A 19,749-nucleotide genomic window follows, 5' to 3' on the forward strand; every position below is an offset into this window, starting at 1 on the left:
AAACCGGTCGCAAATAAAGCGCCTCGAATGTTTATGTGCACGAAATTGAATGATATGAAGTCTCCTGGAAACCGTCTCTCCGGGTCAATACTTCTTTCGCCTCTGGTTACTTCCAAGGCTTTGGAAAGTTTCTTATGGTGGGATATGAAACATAGATAACTCCAGATGTCTATTGCCTCGTAATAAAGCGCGGAAGAGCCTCACAAAGCAGTTGTTACGTCAAGTGGTCAAGTAAGGACCGCGGGATCGACTGGAGTGACGCAAACCCATGACCATGGTAACGAATTCCAAATATACAATTGGAACGCGTATGAATTCTTCATGAGAAGTTCTTCTCCTGATTTTCGACTTCGACGGTATCGATTGATGGGCTCTTAGACCGGCCATCCAAGAGAGGCTTCAGGCCAGGAAGGGCAACGACAGTGATGGCAAGCGTCATTTCGAGGACACTGAGAGGGTCTAGTTGACGCGCGTTAGGCATTTTTCACACAACGACGAGTGAAAGAATGAATTGCCATTATACGTACAGACAAGGTTCTCCTGTCCTGTTCCGACCTTGAGGGTGATGAAACGGACGATAGTGGTGAAGATGGTCAAAAGACCAAGGGCAAGGGTGAAATTGAGACCCGCCGACGGCTTCAGAACGCCCTGAATCAAGAGGGTAAGAGGGAGCACATAGACTGTTAATGAAAGTTAGTACGGAGACGTTGATAGCATGTCTGCTAACGTTTGGGTGGGCGAGCACGCGTACCAAAGATGTAGCAAGCCAAGTTGAGAGTGAAGTTGAGGATGAAGGGCTCAGGTGCATAAAAGACGCTGCAAGCACCTTCCTCCTGAGACCATTGGATTGAAACGTCCTTGCCGCAGAAGAATGTGTCATCCCAGAGGATGGCCATGTACGAAAGCCCGACGAACGCAGTGATACCCCACAGGGCCTTGCGCATCGCAGGGCTAGTGTCGGCGGGGAAGTAGGCCCAGTAGAAAGCAAGCATGCTCATCTTCGGAAAACCCATTCCAACATCGTAGAAGTAATTGGAGGCGAAGGATATCTTGAAACAGAATCAGTCTTGCTCTCAGATAGCTCGTCAACTGATGGGCTAAGGCAAACCTTGGATAGCCTAACAGACGGTTCCCAGTTGTCCATGACACCCATCTGGTATGTCAACGTGTCGCATATAATCAGGGCGAGGGCGTTGAAAGCCGAGAGGAGGAGAAGATAGTCGGACAAGACCAGCTTCTCCCGCAAGCGGAAGAGGCGTGTGTACACGCGCAGGCCGACGAAGACATAGGAGGCTGTCAACAGAATCCATTCCGATATCTGAAAATAATGTCAGCATAGGAGGACGTTTGAAAATAGAAAGATGACCTGCCATGCAATCTTTTCCATCAATGAAGTACGCCATCTTGACTAGAAGCTGAGAAACTGAACGACGAAAGAAGAAATGAACTGACTCAGTGGCTGAAACTGGTGCGACGGGACGTCAGATCATATATCAAGCATGGACAACACAGAACTCTGGCCCGTCAATTAGCAAAAGCAGGGGATGACTGCAAGGAGTCACTGATGGTCTGATTCCTATTGGCTGGACTTGATGCGGCCTCCCTCGAGACATTTGTAGACCAGTGGTCCGGCTTGGCCTTGGGCCATACAGAAGGAACAGCAGTTGGGATCAGTGATGCGGAAACAAGGCCTCAGAACCTGCACAGGTGGGTATATGGCATGTTGGTGCGCAAATCAGACCAGAACCCTTTTCCCCCTCCTCTTTCTAATTTCGCTCCCTTGCCCCCTCGTACATCGGTTTCGGTAAACGATGTGTCATTTGTAAGCTTTGCATTGGCTTGCTCGGGTGGTATAGTAGAAAAATAAATAAATAAATCATCAGCTACGCCGTAGACGTGCATCGCTGTATTAACCCGGATGGGGTACAATTGACCATTCGGCCGATCCTTGTTCGGGCCGTGGCCGCATAAACTCGCGGCTAATTCTTAATGTACATGGTGCACCCCTCCCGCTCCCCGCTTCCCCTTGCTTCGTTCGTGCTGGGGGTAGATGAGCTAAGCTAGGATACAGGCTTCGACAACCCTTCCTCTTTACCAACATCCTCTCGCTTTTGGTATGTCACGCTCACGCGAGCCGACTTGTAAATCACGTCCGATCGTTGGAGATTATTCAGCTCCACCTCACTGCCCGAATCCTCCTCGGCGACCACTCGTGTCGTTGCTTCATATGGATCTGTCCCCGAAGAGAGCTTGAAATGATTACGGCTGGCTGCTGTTACGTTCTTCTTGTAAGTCTCTGTCTTGCCAGTTCCATATTTCGACTTGTCCAGTCCACGACGATGCAGAAGCGACTTGAGGGCTGGCAGCGATACCACAATGATGGCGGCTGCCATCTCTGTCATTGATAGCACATCTGTTCTTTGGTTAGTCTGTTGAGAACAGCAATCGGTCCGGGGAAACTTACAAACATTGGTCCATGCCTGGATGGATTCGACAGTGGCAAATCTCGCCACACTGGTTCCTATTGTGATCATGCCCGTGGAGAACGTCGCTGCAAGCCCAATAATATATCTTTTACTGAGCTGAAGACCGTGCAGAAGCGGGAACGGAATAGCAAAGACTTCGAATTGGTGAGCTAAGAGCAATAAACAAAATTTGGGCAAAAAGAACATACTCAACAGATCTGACAAAAAGTTCATTCCCCAATCGATGCGGAATACTGATTTAGAGTCGAAAGTTGAGCAGGAAGAATCCAAGCCCCAGTTAACAGACACGTCGGGACCACACCAAAACGTATCCAAGAAGGCAGTGGTCATGGCGAAAGCCAGTGTCAGCCCGCACGTTCCGTACAGGACTCTCCGTAACAAAGGCATCGTTGGTGGAATCAACTTGAAGTAAAAGGACAGCAAAGCCAGCTTTGGAAAGTAAATGCCTGTGTCGTAGAAGTAGTTGCCCGCAAAAGAAACTTTCATGAGCGTAATCTGCTGGTCCTCTGGTGCCTCTGGAGCAAACGGGTCGTACTCATCCATTCCGCCCAACTTGTACGCCATAGTGTCGGTCGAGAACAGCGCGATGGCATCGAGAATCGACACAATGAGAAACCAATCGCTAACAGTGAGTGTCTGGCGCTGCAGAACCAGACGAAGGTATAATCGTGCGAGAACAAGGGTGACTGCAAGCGTAAGGAGCACGGCCTCGATAGGCTTTTCAGTATACGTTAGCAGATGGGATGGTGCAATAAGTGGTTGCCAAGGAGAGCCAAGGAAATATAACTCTTACTCACCACAACAGCCGTTTTGGTGACGCCCGTCATAGCTGATAAGTAACGCAACGTCGACGTTGTCGGGTTCGAGAAGCACAGACAAGCCTTTACGTGTCAGGACCGGCCATGGGCACGTCAAGCAGGAATGGTAGTCAGTTGAAGGGTAGGCGGGTGTACAGATAGATATGTGTCATTTGCATCCCTTGAACAGGTTGAAAGCTTAAAAAGAAATAAAAAATAAAAATAAAAATTACGAAACGATTTACCCGAAATTTCAAAACGGTTGGTAGACAGACCACTAATGGTGCCCAGGATCACGAATGGCTTTGCCGCCTTCAAGCTTGTCTGGCTTGGATGCAGGTACAAAGGATTCGGAAGCGACATAAAACTCTTCCAAGCGAGCCACGGAGACTGGGAGGGTAAGTAGGTGGCACTTTCATCAATTGCAGCTGTCACTACAACAACTGGACATCTGACAGATATGCAGCAAGTGGGAAGAATGGTGCGAGGAAGTGAAGAACAAGCGTTCGGATCACGCTCACAGAACCAACAGGAATCTAAAATGTCGGCGCCTGCGGCCTAAAATTCCGCAATATCACGTCTCTTCGGATCGACAGGGAAGAGTTAGAGGCAATCCATGGCAGTACCTTCTAGCTTGCAAGAAGGACATGCTACTATGGCGAGACTCCAGTCGTAACACCGTGGGTGATTCGACAATCTGTTCTTCCATGCCTGTATGCAGCCGCCCTTGGGTTTTGATAACCAGGCCTAGTTCTAACACGGAGGCGATGGGATTAAGCTGCCAACCTTGCTTCTCAGTGGGGTGCATGTAGAGTCTATCTCATTTCGCACGACTAAGCTCATCTGGCTGTTACTCCGTACTTCACCAGCCATTATGGACCCGAGGGATCCGGCCCGATTCCGCGATCAAAACAACGGCCCATCACCTGGTTTAAACCTATCGTTGGGGTTTAGCAACATTTCCTTGCCAGCGGTGTCTCGGTCAGATCTTTGGAATATATGGAGATGGTAACCGAACCAACCGATGAAGATCAAATCAGGGGATGGAGGATTGCCTCCCCTGTCCTCCCTTGTAAGGCGCGAGGGCGATTACCATGGATCCTCTTAACCATAATCCCTATGACTGGCCCACAATACCAGAGAGCACCACAGACACTCTCCGATGGAAATGAGGAGCCAAAGACAACGAAACCTTAAGACATCAGGAAAGAGGAAACCCGGAGGCAAGGTGATACTCACCAGCGTGGACGTAAAGACTCTATTCCAACTTCTGCGACACTCGTTGGCGCAGTATCGGTGCAGGCATAAGTTTGATGACCAGCTGTGCCTGGGTGTCTCGACACCTCACCAACTTTTTTTATCTTTTCTTTTCTTTTCTTTTTATTTTTAATTTATAGTGCAGCTGTACAGGCAGGTATGCCAATAATTCCCATACGTAGAGGGGGTGGGGTTCAGCGAAGCGATCCTATCTATCCCTAGTCCTCCACGAGTTCCGACCTGCCTTTTGGCGAAGCGGCCGGGTTGGTTCAGGGTCTCCGTAGGCCCTAGTAGCAAGAACTTTTGCAACCGACAAGCGGCAAAGTTGCCTCCGTCTCCGGTCTCTCAATGGCCAGAACTGACCAGGGGGCAGAGCTTGTTCTGCGAGCTTCTTGGGTCAATCCATGGCAGAGTTGCAATTTTCTTCCAACCATCATAACACCACAATGCATGCATGGTAAGGAGCTAGGAGAGGCACAGCGTGGTGCGGCACGGGTAAACGTATGATTCCCGGAGCTAAGAATACTCATCCACGTCTCATTGCAGTTGCTATTCCCTTCCCCGCCCCGTTCTTTGGCTTTCATTCTGCTTGCGCATTCTGGCTGCAGCAAAAATTCTCGTATTACCACAGACTTGTGGATCTCGAACCTAATCCCTGTTCGGGTTTTCGCTAGTTTCAAATCTCCATATTATGCCACCACACCAGTTCTCCCTAATGAAGTACGGCCCGCAGCTGTCCCGCTGGCGGTCGCTGTTCTTCGGTGCCATCTTGTCGATTCCAGCTCTTGGCTTTACTTACAAGAATCCTTTATTGGCTTTGTAGATGCGCTGCTGGTGCAATGATGACGTCCGGCGAGAAGGGTACGCACATTGTCGTCGCATGCCCATCAATATTCAAGGCCATGAAAGAAACCAGAATTGGGTTAAATCGTTCTAGTAGTCCAGCTCGTTACTTACAATCACAGCTGGTTTGATTACCAGGTTTTCTCCCCTAAAGAACTGTTTGCAACTTGAAGATTGAGTCTGGATCGTCTACACTGTAGTCGACACCAAACAGTGACTCAAACAGATCGAGAGAATTTGTGCTATTATCCCGCTAGAACAAAGGGATGCTTACGGGTGAGTGTAGCCTATCTTCAGCTCTGACCATTCAGACACTACTAATATACGTATCGAAGGGAATATAATAGTCTCGTATCGTATTTTCAGAGCGTCTGCCAGCGACGAGCTTCACTTCGGCTTACAAATTCACCAGCGAAGAGCACCTCTATCGTACGACTTCAACGATTAATAGGCACTTGAGTACGTAACGCTTACGAAGTGCTGCAGTAGATATCTAAATAAGGCATAACTTTACACAGCGGGCAACCTCCCTCCCTCTACCTCTTAGATGAACTTGCCCTCAGGTTTGCTTTTAAGACACTACTAGGTTCTAACCTATTTACTGCTGCTACTGCTGCTATTCTTCAAGTCTATCGTCGTCAAGACTTACATACTACCAACCTCTATACTACCTAAACTTTACTTAACTATTCCTAATACCGTTAGCAGATCATCAGTATTAAAGGGTATAGTCTCGAATCTAAAGACTAGGTCAGAGTTCAAGTACAGTTCTAGACACTAAACTCCACTTTGAGTAATTCATTATGATATTAGTATGAAACAGCCTGTATATAATCTAAAGCTTAGACGTCTTAAGGGCATGTTGCTATCAACGACAAGATAACTCTTTATAGCATTGTTAGTACCTACGATAGACTCTGCATTGCCGGTCCGGAAAGACACATGCTACGCAGTCTAGGTGAATGTCACCAACAGGATGCAGAGGGTCAGAGCCCAAGCCATTGTATGAATCATGAATTCCGTGGATCCGGCGATTACTGAGGCAGAAGTTACAGCATCCAGTCGGCCTAGGAACGATCTAAAAGGTGGGATGCCGCGCCGTTCGATACGGCCACGATACCCTTTCGTGTTTGTTCAGTTATCCGTATGGCTGGGTTTTGTTCCCGTATCATGAAGCTTGACTCAAGTAAGGTAACGAAAGTTTCGGTGCTTGTCGCCCTCATCCGTCACATCAACTGCTGTATTCTCGTCGACTGGCCCAAGCTCCCTGTCCCTCCTACGATTGTCATGCTCCAGTAGAAAATGTAATGTCAGTGACATAATGACTATCATGCCTGTGAGGGCACACCCAATGGCACAGCCTTTGGTATAAAAAGGTCTTAAATGAAAAGCATGTCAGCGGTGATCTTTCTTCCAGCGCATGGAGCGAACATTAGTCACTTACCCGTCGGTGGAAGGGAATACGGTGCTGCTCATAAAGGATGAACACTGGCCAAAAACTGCCAATATGGCCAAGCCAGCTCCTCTCTTCGAGTCGCCTCCCTGGTTGTTCAGAATCCAGGTGACGTTAATCACCAGAGCCGGATATATGCCACAAGCTGCAAACCAGATACCGGCATATCGCAAACCGGGCCTATTCAAATCCCGTACGACAGTGAGGATCAAGTATCCCACGGTGCCCAGCATTGCAAACGCCGCTACAACATAGCCGCGCTTGCTGTATCTGTCAGAAATCAAAGCCGACGCAATGCAGCACAAGAAAGCAGCAAAGTATACTGGCGCTGTCAGACCCTGTGCGTTGATGGACGAGTATCCCAATCCTTTGACAATGGTGGGTAGGAAGTTGGACAATGCAGCAAATGAATAGTTGCAGCAGAAATGCATGGCCGAGTGGACATAATTCTGATAGTCGGACAAGCCAGCAAACACTTGCTTCCAGCTAAGGCGGTTCTTCATGGTGCGGTCGCGGACCTGGAGTCGCTCTACCGCGTGTTTCTTTTCGTCTTCCGTCAAAAACTTTGCCAACGCTGGGGAGTCGGGTAGGAAGAAAAAGACGACGAGGGAGAACATGACGGTGGGTGCACCCTCTTTATGCTCAAGTAAGTTTTGAGGATACAAACTGGAGTGTTAATTTGGGGGGGGTTACGCACCCAAAATGAATAGATAGCGCCACGGTTCCAAGGAGCCTCGGATACGAACGATGCCGTATGCAAGTGCTGAGGCAAACGAGTTGGCTAAGGGGGATGTTCCCAATAGAAGAGACACGCGGAAACCAAGTTCTTCTCGACGGTAGAAAAGAGAAAGGAAGTACGGGGCGCTTGCCCCTAAGCCTGCCTCGAACAGGCCTAGCAGTGTGCGGCAAGCGATGAGCCCGGCCAAGTTAGTTGCTGCTCCAGAACACATAGCCGCGGTACCAAGTCTTAAACATCGTCAGCTATGTTTGACTGCCTACAGAAAGATGGAAGAAGAAAAGACAACGACGTACAAGATGCAGAGAGCGGCAACGTATATGTGGGCTGGGAAGATCTTCCACAGCACTGTGGTCCACTCGAAACAGACGTAGGCAATGTAGAAAGAATTCAGCACCCATGACCACTGAGAATCGCTCAGGCCAAGATCACTTTGTGTTCCAGCGGTTTTTGCGTTGCCTATGTTGCCTCGGTCGAGATAGGACAAGACATAGAGGCCGCACACAATCGGCATCAATCGGCGGTCGAACTAGGAGAGTATACGCGTCAGAACAAGCAATCATAGCAATGACAGTAGGACGCTATCGGATACATGGAACGGCAACTAACGATCTTTTTGATATGGGTGCTAAGAGCTTCGTTGGTAGCAGTTCGCCGAGAACCATTGGTTTCAGCGATGCCCTCGTCGGCTTCGACGTCTTTTTTGGATCCATCGTAGACCATGGTGTTCTACAAGGTTGGCATAGAACGAAAAAGGACAAAGCTGAAGATGGACAAAGAATTAACAAGTCGCATTGATTCAAGGTGCACTAAGGGCCGGCAACTCGGGCGACACAAAAACAGAATAATTTTTGGAGGTGGCTTTGGAAAAAGGTTTCCTGTGTTTTGTCGCTGGGGTGTGGCCGAAGCGGAAGGTTCGGACATCAATTTGGAGGCATGTGATCGGAACTGAAAAAAGCTTGCGCTATGCTGCAAGGGCCGTCTTGAGATCACTGCTTTCAAACTATAATAGCACCAAGTGGAAGTTATTGACCACTCCCTACCATTTTGTCGTAGTACATAAGGCGTTAATTGCTGCTTGCGATTAACGGCGTCGTTTTTGAGACACATTTCAAGTTTAGCTAACATGGTTAGTACTTCTCACCATCACTACTCTTACTGTCACAAATATTGCTAGTACTAGATTTATATAGCTAGCTGATTTCTAGACAGAGGTTACTCTATTGTTACAGAGTGTTTTACTCTAGGTAGTAATGGAAAGATGTAGAAGCTGCATCATACATATGTCATTAATATGATAGCACGACAGAGGCTATAGCTCGCCCCTGCTGCTCTGTGTCTGAGATTTACATCGAGAAAAAAAAATCCATATTTGATACCTCGATTGAGGGCGTGAGCGGTAATTTTTGCATGTCTCACTAGTTGCATACCTTTATTGTTAAGTTATTTTAGACGTCAACGCGCCAAGGACACAGCAAACGCTGAGCAGAGACAGGCCAGGCATACCCTTAAATGCAAGATGAACTCACGTCAGAATATTAGTGTCGAAAAGCCGTTGGTGGCGGGCAATTCTCTCAGGTTCGCTCACTTGAGTCCTCCCACATCATGCTGATTTAATGAGGCTCGGCTCGCGGGGTATTGGCTGTGTTCATGACCAGAAGCTGCGGGTAGCATCGTCGCAAGCCTCTCTACGTTTCCATAATCGGTCAACCGCCGCAATCGGCCCCTCTTGCGCACAAAAGTCCTCCGCTCGGCTGTCAATCGGCCGTTGTGGATGCCTACATTTCATCTACAGCCTGCGCCGTTGGTTGTTGTTAAGGCCGGCACGAAAGGGCTTCTCTTTGTCGGCGCGTATTGGGCGACAGTTTCTGATAAGCGCCCCCCGACCGGGCGGCATTCGACAATGATTGGGGATCAAGTAACAGCAGCTCAGACGTCTGAGCCCCGCTGCCTCCAATGTTTGATCACCTGCAAGGGGTTGACAAACCACAGCTTCTGGAATGATTGGCTGCTATCATCCCGTCATTGCAACAGCGCCAGCGCCAAATACTTGCTGTTACTATTTGCGTGACTGTTGCTTGCCGTGATTCATTTGTAGCACCTTCTAACAAGGCGAGTGAGCCGTAGCCTCCCAAACACTATAAAGAAGAGATACTAGCCATAAGATCCAAGCATATCGTCACTCTCTCAGTCTGCGTTGTTTCATTACTCCTTCCCGATCACTTAGCGACCGTTTTTCCTTGGAGTATTTCTGTTTAAGCTGCCAGCCGGTCTTGCATTCCTGCATTATTTTGTCGTTACATTAACGTTTGATGGCCTTCTCGACGTCTCTCACTCCCACAAAGTATTTCAATTCGTAATTCACCAACCTTTTCTTCGCAACTTCGCATCAACACTCATTACTCTTCATCAAAAAGCAACAATGGGCAAACTCGGAACCGCTCTCCAGGCTGGTCAGACTGCCATTGAGCTAGGCCGCAGTGCTCAAGGCCTCGCCGGCGCCGCGTCTGAGTTTCGGGCCGCCGACAAGGGGGAAATTGGCCGCAAAGCCGGCCGCGGTGTCTTTAATGAAGGTGCCGAGACAGGCAAGACCTTGGGAAAGACTTGGCTCAAGACCTTTGAGGTCATACCACGCCTTGTGTGCCGCGGGCTGCAGTTCTTATTTGCCCTCATAGCCTGCGGCTTCTACGGGAACCGCGTCGACGCAGACCGCAAGGGCGACGACGGCTTCTCGCCTGAGTGGATTCTTGCCATCACTGTCGCCGGGGCTTCGGCCGTCACAGCTGTCCTCTTTGTTGCCGCCACGCCCCTCGGCGCTATTCCTTTCATCGGCAGCAAAATCAAGATATTCAAGACATATCGCGCTTTTGTCTGGGATCTGATTCTTTTCATTGCCTGGATCGTCGTCTTCGGCATTTTCGCGGCGATCTTTCTCAAGAGAGACAGCGAAGACTCGTACAAGGGCAGCAAAACCGGGGTGATGAAAGTTGCTGTTTGGATAGATTTAGTGAACGCTATTCTTTGGTTCACTTCCGGCGTTTACGGTTGCATCAAAACGTTCTTGGGGGATAAGACAGACCAAATGACGGACAAGATTGGGCAGAAGATTTTCGAGAAGAAGCAAGCACCAGTCAAGGAGACTGGCTACGCAGAGAGTGTATAATTAGTGGATTTCATATTTAGATATTAGAGCCAAATGCTACCCATGAATCATTCAAGGGCAATGACCTTGCAATCAGCTATCATTCAGGTCCAATCTTCACCAACTATGGCATATTCCAATTACTCCTTGTCGTCATATTGTACCTGTGGTAGTCGAATTACTAAACGATTTCATATAAAACATTACTGTGGCCACTTTATTAAAGTCATTGTCTCCATCAACAGGCCTCAATTGACTACCGCCAACAAAAAACCATCAAGAATAGTCCGTCCCGCAGATGCACTGTGTGCCGTTGAGACCATGGGAACCAAGGTAGCCGTGACTCTTTTATTCTTGCCCACATGAGTCAAGAGCGAATTCTTCCCTGTCTGTGAGGTATTGCTTTCAAGCACATTCCAAACAACGTTATCAACATCAATGCACCCCTTGGGCCTTGTCAGTTTAACTGCCCAATCGAAGTATTTCTCTTGTTCGCCCCAAGAGGCATCGCAGAACACCATATCGAATTTGCGACCTTCGTTGGCCAGCTTCGGAAGAACATCCAAAGCAGCACCGAGTGTGATCTCAGTGTCAAGTCCCGCGACGTTCTCCAGGGCGACTTCGCGGTGCTTCGGGTTGATCTCGATACTGGTAACCCTTGCGCCTGTTTGTGCAAGCCATATGGTTGAGTAGCCACCGAGCGTGCCGATCTCGAGAACAGTCTTTGCGTTGATCAGCTGGCATAGGATGGTGAGGAACTAGCCTTGTAGAGGAGATACCGAGATCTCCGGCAGATTGTTTTTTTGAGAATTTGCAACGGCATTGTCCAATTTTGGGTTTGGTGCCAGGAGATTGTTGCAGGTAGTGCCTTCGACAGCGACGGCAGCTGCGACAGTGTCTTTGTCAGAGGCGGACATTGTATGAAGACAAGGAATCTTTCTCACTACTTCTTGGAGTCGAAAGATAGCCGAGCCTCTCTTTATAAGCAATGGCTTGTTCCTCAACGGTTCTCTAGCATGCGTGTGCAGGGCAGTGACTCGGTCATGGAATCGGAGATAGTGCTGGGCTCGGAATACGAAACCCAGCAGATTCGGTGGAAAAGAGATCTATCGAGGAAGATTGTTTCTATTTCCGAGTAACTTCCATCTGTCGACCAACCCGGCGCTCTGACTACTTAGATAGCGGCTCGGCGCATCTCAACTCTGACACCCATCAAAAGGCCCCGTGCTTTAAGTGGCTCAAGGTTTCACATGGGCGGGTACGTGAAGATGTGCCGCAGTCCCTTAAATTAGATCATATATAACTATGAATATCTTGTCAGTGAGAAAGCGCCCTATTAAACCGTCTTCGGTAAATGGAGTGACTATGTATGGCTGATGGGAAGGATGACATGAATGATCTCCAAGGAGTCTGGCTCAGGTGGTAGCTAGATTTCGTGGGACAAAGTTGTAAGTGGTTTGATGGTTTTGAAAACAACACAGAGAATGATGACTTCTTTTGGGACTCGCCGGTTTCGGAATTCTCAACGGTAAGCCACAATTGCAACTCCTTATGCTTTCGATACTTCTGCGTAAACAGGGGTCACACACGCCGAACTATATTAAGAACTCCTTAGCCACTGTAGGTGAAGCTAACGGGCCGTCTATAGAGACGGCAGAACGCCAGTTCCGGCCCGCTCCGGCCCGCTCCGCTTCGTAAGCGTCTGGCCACAGAAGTGATGACTCTGGACCTAGAAAGAAGGAATCAAGTCCGTCAAAAATGCTAGACTCCGAAATACAAGATCGCTACGAAGTCGGAAGTGTTTTAGTCTTTTCTTCTTCTTCTTGAGGGGGTGAAATTAGTTCTAATTACATTAGCAATGAATATGTGGCTGCGAGTTCGTTTGTTCCCCAATGGACCACGTAATAGAACTCAACGCTGACGAACAACACCTGCCACCAAGCAGAATGTAATGGCTGAACGGTCATCGCCATCAAGTATCTTAAATATACTCGCGGGTACATATTAAATTGGTTTTCTCTTTTACCCCATCGTACAATTGTCAATGTTGATCTATTTTGTATCATTCATACCGCGTGGTCACCAGACTCCTTCTCAACTTCCATGTCGAATTCTCTTTGTACTCGAATGGCGCCGAAGCCATTCCCGTTCACAATTCTCTTTTGACTGTGATCGTCTGGCAGGCTTTCGTTGCTGTCATCGGCCATGTCCCTACCATATACTCTTGTCTCGATGCCAGACCGGCTGCTGGCGCCAATAGTTTTCTTGGTCGCATCCCTCTCGCCTAGTTCAAGATAGCTATTCTTAGCTGCCACTGACGATGCGGGATCCTTCGTGGACTTATTCTTGGAGTTAGTAAAGGACGTCAGGTGCGAAAGCATTCGTTCGAGAAGGGGTCGGCAGGCGGGGAGGTTCGCAACAAGCATTCCGATGCCGACTTCTGCCTGGGCCCAGGCAAGAATAATGCTTAGACCGTAAAGGAACTTTGCGGAATCGTTCAGCAGGAGGAGATACTTGAGTCGGACGATGGGAGCAATAGACGCGCTGGTAGACTGTTGTTAGCAAGAGAACGGTCATGTCAGGGGCTCCTTGAGCAGGAACTCACAAGAAACCCAAGCCCAGAAGTCCAATGACAGATGCCTTGACTTTGCTCGGCATTTGCAGTTTCCAGATCAGCGCAAACGGCATGATGGCAAAGATCCAATCGGTAGAGATAGACACAGCAGCAACAAGAAACGAAAGTGCTGTTTGTATCTCTCGGGGGTTGCAGGTTCCTTCTATCGTAAGATTCCAGTTTTTTCTATGCAGTCAGTAAATGTAGATTCCAGGAAGCACCACCGGGACAACTTACTCAACTGGCGAACATTGAAAGAACAAATACATGCCAGTACCTCCGGTGCAAATAGTGACTAGCGCAAGGCAAGTGTAGATGACTATTTGCACCCAACGTTGTCCGTTACCAATGCGCAAGAGAGTAAACCCGATTGACCATTTCACCGCGACCAAGGTGAAGCACCAGAATTCCTGAAACACGTAAAACCACTGGAGAGCCTCTCATTAGAGCTGACCGGGTCATTCATTCCAGAGAAGGTACTCACAAAATAGGAGTTCATCACCTGTTGTGCAGTCAATGTTGCATCAATTGCTCCAACTCCGCTCCAGGCCATGCCTAGCAGGCCAACTTGGGATACAACCCAAACAGGCTTCGATCTTTTAGTCTCCAACTTTTTGGGGCGTCGAAAACGTAACCTACAATGGTGGCAACCATGGCCCAGTCATCCGGTCCCCAGGCCTTCCTTTGCGTTCGAATCCAGAACCGAAGCACCAACGTGATGATGTTGAAGGGGAGCGGCACCAAGACCGCAGCGGCCATATCTTTTGATGTAGCGGCGCCCATCTTGTCCGAGTTGCAGCGTTACCGCTGTATAGTAGCCGTAGTATCGTCTGACGCTAGAGCATCCAATCTTGTGGCGAACGACGCGCGTTACGACTGAAGAACCAGCTTCGTGCTCTACGATTCCGTCGATGGGAGATGGAAGCGCGACAACACAAGCAAGTAAGAAAAACGAGATCTTCTGGCTCAGAAAACTTATAAGAAAAGTGACAGCGCGGGATCGAACCTGGGGCTGTCGATTGCTTAAAAGCGGCCCGATTGTTTTAGCAACAAAAGGGCAAGATGGTATCCACCAAACCCCAGCATGAGATATATGCCGTACGGCACTGTGATCCGCCTTGCCATAAAGGGAGACAGCATAGGAAAGGAGACGGCATGGGAAGAGAGTTTACATCCCTCGAGTTTGCTACTTTATTGAACTTTAAAAGTAAACTCCACCCGTACTGTTCCAACGTATTACCCATACTTCACATTCAGAATATTCTGCTCCGCCAAGCGCCTATAATACCCTGCCTCGACACTCTAGTATGGCTTCAGATTAATTCCGCCTCGCGTAATTCTCGTTAGCGAACATGTCCCGGTAGAGGCGTTCGCCATTTGATATCGCACTGCTTTCTTGGTCCGAAATTTGGGAGGTTTTATTAACCTCCACTAATTATCTTTGAGGTTTTCACAAAGTTCCTATGAAGACTAATATCTAATATGCTGATCATACCGGAAATTTCACAGCTCATCGTATAATACCAGGATTATTAAGGTCAATGCTTCGCGAAATTTATGCCACTCTCACAGTACTTGCTACCCTGATTCTACGCGGCGTAGCATTGATCCCACCGTCTCGAAACAGATTGTCGCCGTAGTAGCGGGTCGCTGCCATTTTCGGTACAAATAGCCCTTTGGCGAAGACCGGGGCATTTGGCAATGGCTTCCGGCGGTGTAAGGCGGAGTAGAACCAGGTCGTCTTGACCCAGAAATGTGGAACAAGTTCTTCAACACTGTACATACTTTTATGGGGTTGGGAAACTCGGCTGCAGCTCTGGGTCCCATTCCACTTCTTTCTTGGAGTATCCGTAGTCCGAGAACAAATCATAGTGCAGGCCTCTATGAGATACACACATTCCAGACCCAAGCAAACTGGCATCATCTTCCTATTCGCTTATTTTCAAATTTGGGCCATCTTTTCGTCAAGACGCTGAAATACCTACCACATATGCCCCTGTCACTGAAATTTCTCATCAACCCTGATACTGTTGCCGAGGAGCTGTTACCAAAGGATTTCACGAGTAACTCATGAACATTGAGATCGACAAGCGATTCGGGTACCTAATTGACGTGGCTATGTGGAGTACCATGGGCCCTAAGAACCTTCTTTACCCCTGACCCAGACTACCTACTGCTCGGAATTCGCTCAGGATGCGGCCCGGAGGCATCGACCAGTTGACTAGCTTCTGTTGTGGATATAGAGTACGGCAGAAAGACCAAGACAATAACAGTATATAAGGCGCACGGTGGAGGGAGGGATAACTTTCTCCCCGCCACCACGTCGCATTGATTATATTTTCTTCTCCTGACATTTCACATTCGAGAAGCAATGGCTCCTTTCAGGGTTTTCGAGGGCAAACTTGCCATTATCACCGGTGCTTCGCGAAGTATGTACCTCGATTCCTCGGAATAGTGTTGAGCTGTCTATGGGCCAGGGTACGAGGGCCTGCTCCAAAATGACTCTGAACTGACGATTTGTTCCGTAAGGCTTCGGTGCCGTTGTTGCCGAGCATTTCGCAAGCAGAGGCGCCAACGTTGTTATCAATTATGCCACGGATGCTTCAACGGAGACGGCACAGGCGCTCGCCAAGGACTTCGAGACCAAGTACAACGTCAAGGCTCTCCCCGTCAAGGCCGACCTGAGCAAGTCCGACGCTCCTCAGCAGGTCGTTGATGCTGCGAAGGCTCATTTCACCGACGCAAATGGACGCTTCCAGATTGACATCATCATCAACAACGCCGCTACCGTGAACGCTCAGGGGATTGATCAGCTGGATCTTGATCTCTTCGATGCCACCTTCAACCTGAACTGCAAGGCGCCCGCTCTGCTTGTGAAGGCTGCCTTCCCCTACCTGCCCACTGACCGTTCTGGTCGGATCGTCAACATTTCCAGCGCTACCACTACTTGGGGTGTCTGGTGGCAGACATCTTATGCCGGTACCAAGGGTGCAATCGAGGCCATGACTCGTGTCTGGGCTCGTGAGCTTGCTGAGAGAGCCACGGTCAATGCCGTAGCTCCCGGCCCTATGGATACAGGGCTGTACTCTAGTCTGCCTGATGAGCCCCGGGAGGCTCTGCGGCCATTTAACATCCTTACACCACTTGCTAAGGCTAGGCCTGATGTTGACAGCCAAGAGGTTCTAGATTTGGCCCAGAGCATTGGTGGACGCCCCGGGTACCTGGAAGAGGTTGCCGGTGTTGTAGGAGTTTGCTGCCTGCCGGAGAGCGGATGGATGACGGGCAACCTTGTTGGTGCTAGCGGAGGTGGTGCTTTCGTTCGATAAGCGGCATGATAATAATCACATGGCATTGTGTCAACTGAGTGTCGGTAACGAAGATGTTCTCGTGATGCTACCATGTAATTTAAATTATGATGTCTAGAAATGTTTACCAAGAGCTCCAAAATTATTTCAACATCAAGAGTCCTAAGGATCTGATTTGGGGAACAAAAACCATCAACGAACAAGAGTTCCAAGCTGGGTAATCAGCTCGCGCAGAGCTGCGTGGAGAAATTATGGAAACATTAACCAATATTTAACTAACCAGGCACGTTTCGCTTTTCCAAGCAGGGGTAGTGATCGGTGAGACAGTTTCCTAGTGCTCCCGGATTCCAGTTCCTAGCGAGCTTTCCTGAGTCGCTTCTTACATTAGCGGTGGTCGTGGGCTACCTAAAATTACCCCCTTTCTATTGCCTGCCAAACATGAATCTGTATCCAAGGCACTGCCTCTTAAAATCTCACATGCACCTTGAATACAGCGGAAAACACAGTATGATTATCATGCCCGATGCTCAGCACCAAAAAGGAAGGGTTCTAGATAGAAACAGTACGGAGTACCATTGAAGTGATTTGATGGAACCAGGCAACTAGATAGCAGACAGTACGAACTCTAGCAGGCAAGGAAAGACGGATCCAGGAAGTACGATGTACAATGAAATAAGACACTGTCGTGGCACTATGTCGCTTCGATAAGCGGAGAAAGGGGCTGGAGACTCGGAAGCACGGAGCCACCCGTAAGGATTATGTGAATTGCCGGCTTCATCGAGCTATCCTAGCCAATAAGACCACTTGCATTGGGATAGCGAACCCTCTTAGGTAATGCCATAGGCGATCTACACCGAATCCGTACAAGCTTGGTGGACTTGCTTGTCGATCGCAGAATCACAGACATCGGAGCGATCAGACTTCCATAGCAATACGACATGGACACCTAAAACCAACATGTTCTTACGTTAAGTTGACTGATCGATGTTATCGGTGTATGGGGCTGTGGGTCAGCTTTGGTTTTCAATATGAAACCACGCGGGTGACCCTCAAATATATATTGTACTTAGCCCAGCACAAAGAAATGTCAATTTTTGTCTAGGACACAGCTAAAAATTTCATTAGCCAGTTTAAAGCCGTCTCAGTTACCGCAGTGGTCACATCTGAAGGCTAGCCTTTATCAACCGTGATGCCATTTACTGCGGCACTTATACGCAGAGATCTTGGCAACACTGGTGTCAGAGGCGGGGATGGTATCAAGTAAAGGAGTCAGCGATAGGCGTAGTTAGGGTTCAATTGTGACGATTATTCCAATATGCCTCCTCTAACCCCTATCTTCTACAGAGTTTTCCTTTTTTATTGTTCCTTTAGTGACTAGTTTATCTAGTCCTGGTCCTACTCCAGTGCCCCCCTGGGGCCCCGCTCTAGGCACCCGACATAATCCCCCCCCTCTAAGGTCCTGCCCTCAGGACCCTAAGCAGGCTATCTGCTGGTGGCCCCCCTGTCGGCCGCTTAGACCGTCTGATAGCTAAGCCTTACGCCTAACTCCTGATCTCTTAGGGCCTTAAGCCGGCTACCTGCTAGTGGTCCCCCTGTTAGCCGCTTAGACTATCTAATAGCTAAGCCTTACGCCTAACTCCTAATCTCTTAGGGCCTTAAGCTAGCTACCTGCTAGTAGTCCCCCTATTAGCTACTTAGACTGTCTAACGGCTAAGCCTTACGCCTTACGCTTATCCTCTAGTATCTTAAGAGACGTCTAGGAACGCCTACTAGGCCTAGCAGGCTACTAGATAGGTAGTTATCTCCCTAGCTAACTATCTGCCTTTAGCCTTACTTTTATACTATTACGTTCTAGCTAGGTCCTAACTACTACCTTTTTAGTATAGTCTAGTCTTCTAGCTTAAAGTATAAGTCTTATATTACCTTACTTAGTAAAAGACTACTTACTTTATAATAAAGACACCTTATCTACTTATAATACCCTCTAATACCTTTTATTAACTAGACTTTATAATACCTTTTTAAGTACTATATACTTTTTATTATTCTTATTATTATAATATTTAGCTTTTTTATTAACTATTTATTAAGCTTTAAGTTATACTACTTTTATAATAAAGGAGAATCTTTATTTTACTTTTTATAGTTAGTACTAGTAACCTTTTAGTCTTAGCTAGCTTTTCTTATTAAGGCTTATTTAGTCTTAACTTTATAGGCTTAAGTTATTATTATAACTAGCCTTTTTTCTAATACTAACCTAAAATAAGTAATCTAAATTAACTTAGGTTTTTATTAATTTCTTTATTACTTATTTTTTTTTTATAATACTTTTATATTATTATTATTATTTTTTTTACTACTACTATTACTACTACTACTTAGTAGTAATAGTAATAGTAATAATATTAGTAATAGTACTAGTACTACTAGCTCTTTTATTACTACTATTATATTTACTACTATACTTACTAATACTATTACTACTACTAATACTACTACTTTTATTACCCTTAAGAGCACTAAGGGCCTTACTACTACCTTTTTATTACCCCCTTAGTCTGTTAGCTCTTTAGATAAAAAAAATAAAAATAATTATACTATAGTTTATTTTATCTTATACTACTACTACCTTTAGGCTATATCTATTTAGTATATAGATATAGCTAATACTAAGGCTAAGTTTCCTTACTACCTTAAGACTACTAGTAAGTGTTTAACACCTTATTACTCCCTAAGGGCCCCTTTTTACTTATATCTTAGTCCTAATTATACTACTAGCTACTAGTAATAACTACTTTTAGTATACTAAGATATATAATAAGAAGTATATTTATATAAGTATTTTTATATTATTATTTTTTTTTACTAATAAAAAGTACTTTAGTAACCTTTTACTAACCCCTTATAGGCTACTTATACTATAACTTTTACTACTTTTACCCTTAAGAATATCTTTAAGGCCTTTTACTATAATAACACTATATATACTAACTACTACTACTATAAGGTATATCTCTCTTAGTGCCTTATAACTACCTCCTAACTAACCCCTTATATAAGAGGAGGTTACTACTACTTAGACTATAGTTAAAAAAGCCTTTTAAAAAAAAGTAGAT

At 47.1% G+C, this 19,749-nt stretch overlaps 6 protein-coding genes across 6 annotated transcripts; 2 read left to right on the forward strand and 4 right to left on the reverse strand.

Moving 5' to 3' along the window:
• Positions 1-319: 319 nt before the first annotated feature.
• GLRG_09299 (archaeal flagellin N-terminal-like domain-containing protein) lies at positions 320-3,313 on the reverse strand (the record flags this gene model as incomplete). Its single annotated transcript, XM_008099984.1, has 8 exons — positions 320-459; positions 528-680; positions 752-1,049; positions 1,109-1,318; positions 2,100-2,413; positions 2,465-2,620; positions 2,675-3,203; positions 3,284-3,313. The coding sequence occupies 8 exons, from the start codon at positions 3,311-3,313 to the stop codon at positions 320-322; spliced, it is 1,830 nt and encodes a 609-aa protein (XP_008098175.1).
• Positions 3,314-6,565: 3,252 nt separating this feature from the next.
• GLRG_09300 (major facilitator superfamily transporter) lies at positions 6,566-8,295 on the reverse strand (the record flags this gene model as incomplete). Its single annotated transcript, XM_008099985.1, has 5 exons — positions 6,566-6,659; positions 6,828-7,470; positions 7,534-7,802; positions 7,869-8,101; positions 8,182-8,295. The coding sequence occupies 5 exons, from the start codon at positions 8,293-8,295 to the stop codon at positions 6,566-6,568; spliced, it is 1,353 nt and encodes a 450-aa protein (XP_008098176.1).
• A 1,699-nt stretch (positions 8,296-9,994) lies between these two features.
• GLRG_09301 (uncharacterized protein) lies at positions 9,995-10,735 on the forward strand (the record flags this gene model as incomplete). The annotated part of the gene is made up of 1 exon (XM_008099986.1): positions 9,995-10,735. One exon carries the CDS (start codon positions 9,995-9,997, stop codon positions 10,733-10,735), a length of 741 nt encoding a protein of 246 aa, XP_008098177.1.
• A 227-nt stretch (positions 10,736-10,962) lies between these two features.
• On the reverse strand, positions 10,963-11,631 carry GLRG_09302 (O-methyltransferase, family 3; the record flags this gene model as incomplete). Its single annotated transcript, XM_008099987.1, has 2 exons — positions 10,963-11,451; positions 11,494-11,631. The coding sequence occupies 2 exons, from the start codon at positions 11,629-11,631 to the stop codon at positions 10,963-10,965; spliced, it is 627 nt and encodes a 208-aa protein (XP_008098178.1).
• Positions 11,632-12,780: 1,149 nt separating this feature from the next.
• On the reverse strand, positions 12,781-14,111 carry GLRG_09303 (uncharacterized protein; the record flags this gene model as incomplete). Its single annotated transcript, XM_008099988.1, has 5 exons — positions 12,781-13,258; positions 13,320-13,514; positions 13,566-13,756; positions 13,813-13,917; positions 13,968-14,111. The coding sequence occupies 5 exons, from the start codon at positions 14,109-14,111 to the stop codon at positions 12,781-12,783; spliced, it is 1,113 nt and encodes a 370-aa protein (XP_008098179.1).
• Positions 14,112-15,699: 1,588 nt separating this feature from the next.
• Positions 15,700-16,654, forward strand: GLRG_09304 (short chain dehydrogenase; the record flags this gene model as incomplete). The annotated part of the gene is made up of 2 exons (XM_008099989.1): positions 15,700-15,757; positions 15,858-16,654. 2 exons carry the CDS (start codon positions 15,700-15,702, stop codon positions 16,652-16,654), a joined length of 855 nt encoding a protein of 284 aa, XP_008098180.1.
• Positions 16,655-19,749: the final 3,095 nt, after the last annotated feature.

This window comes from Colletotrichum graminicola (genome assembly GCF_000149035.1).
Source record: "Colletotrichum graminicola M1.001 genomic scaffold supercont1.47, whole genome shotgun sequence".
In the NCBI taxonomy this organism is placed as follows: domain Eukaryota; kingdom Fungi; phylum Ascomycota; class Sordariomycetes; order Glomerellales; family Glomerellaceae; genus Colletotrichum; species Colletotrichum graminicola.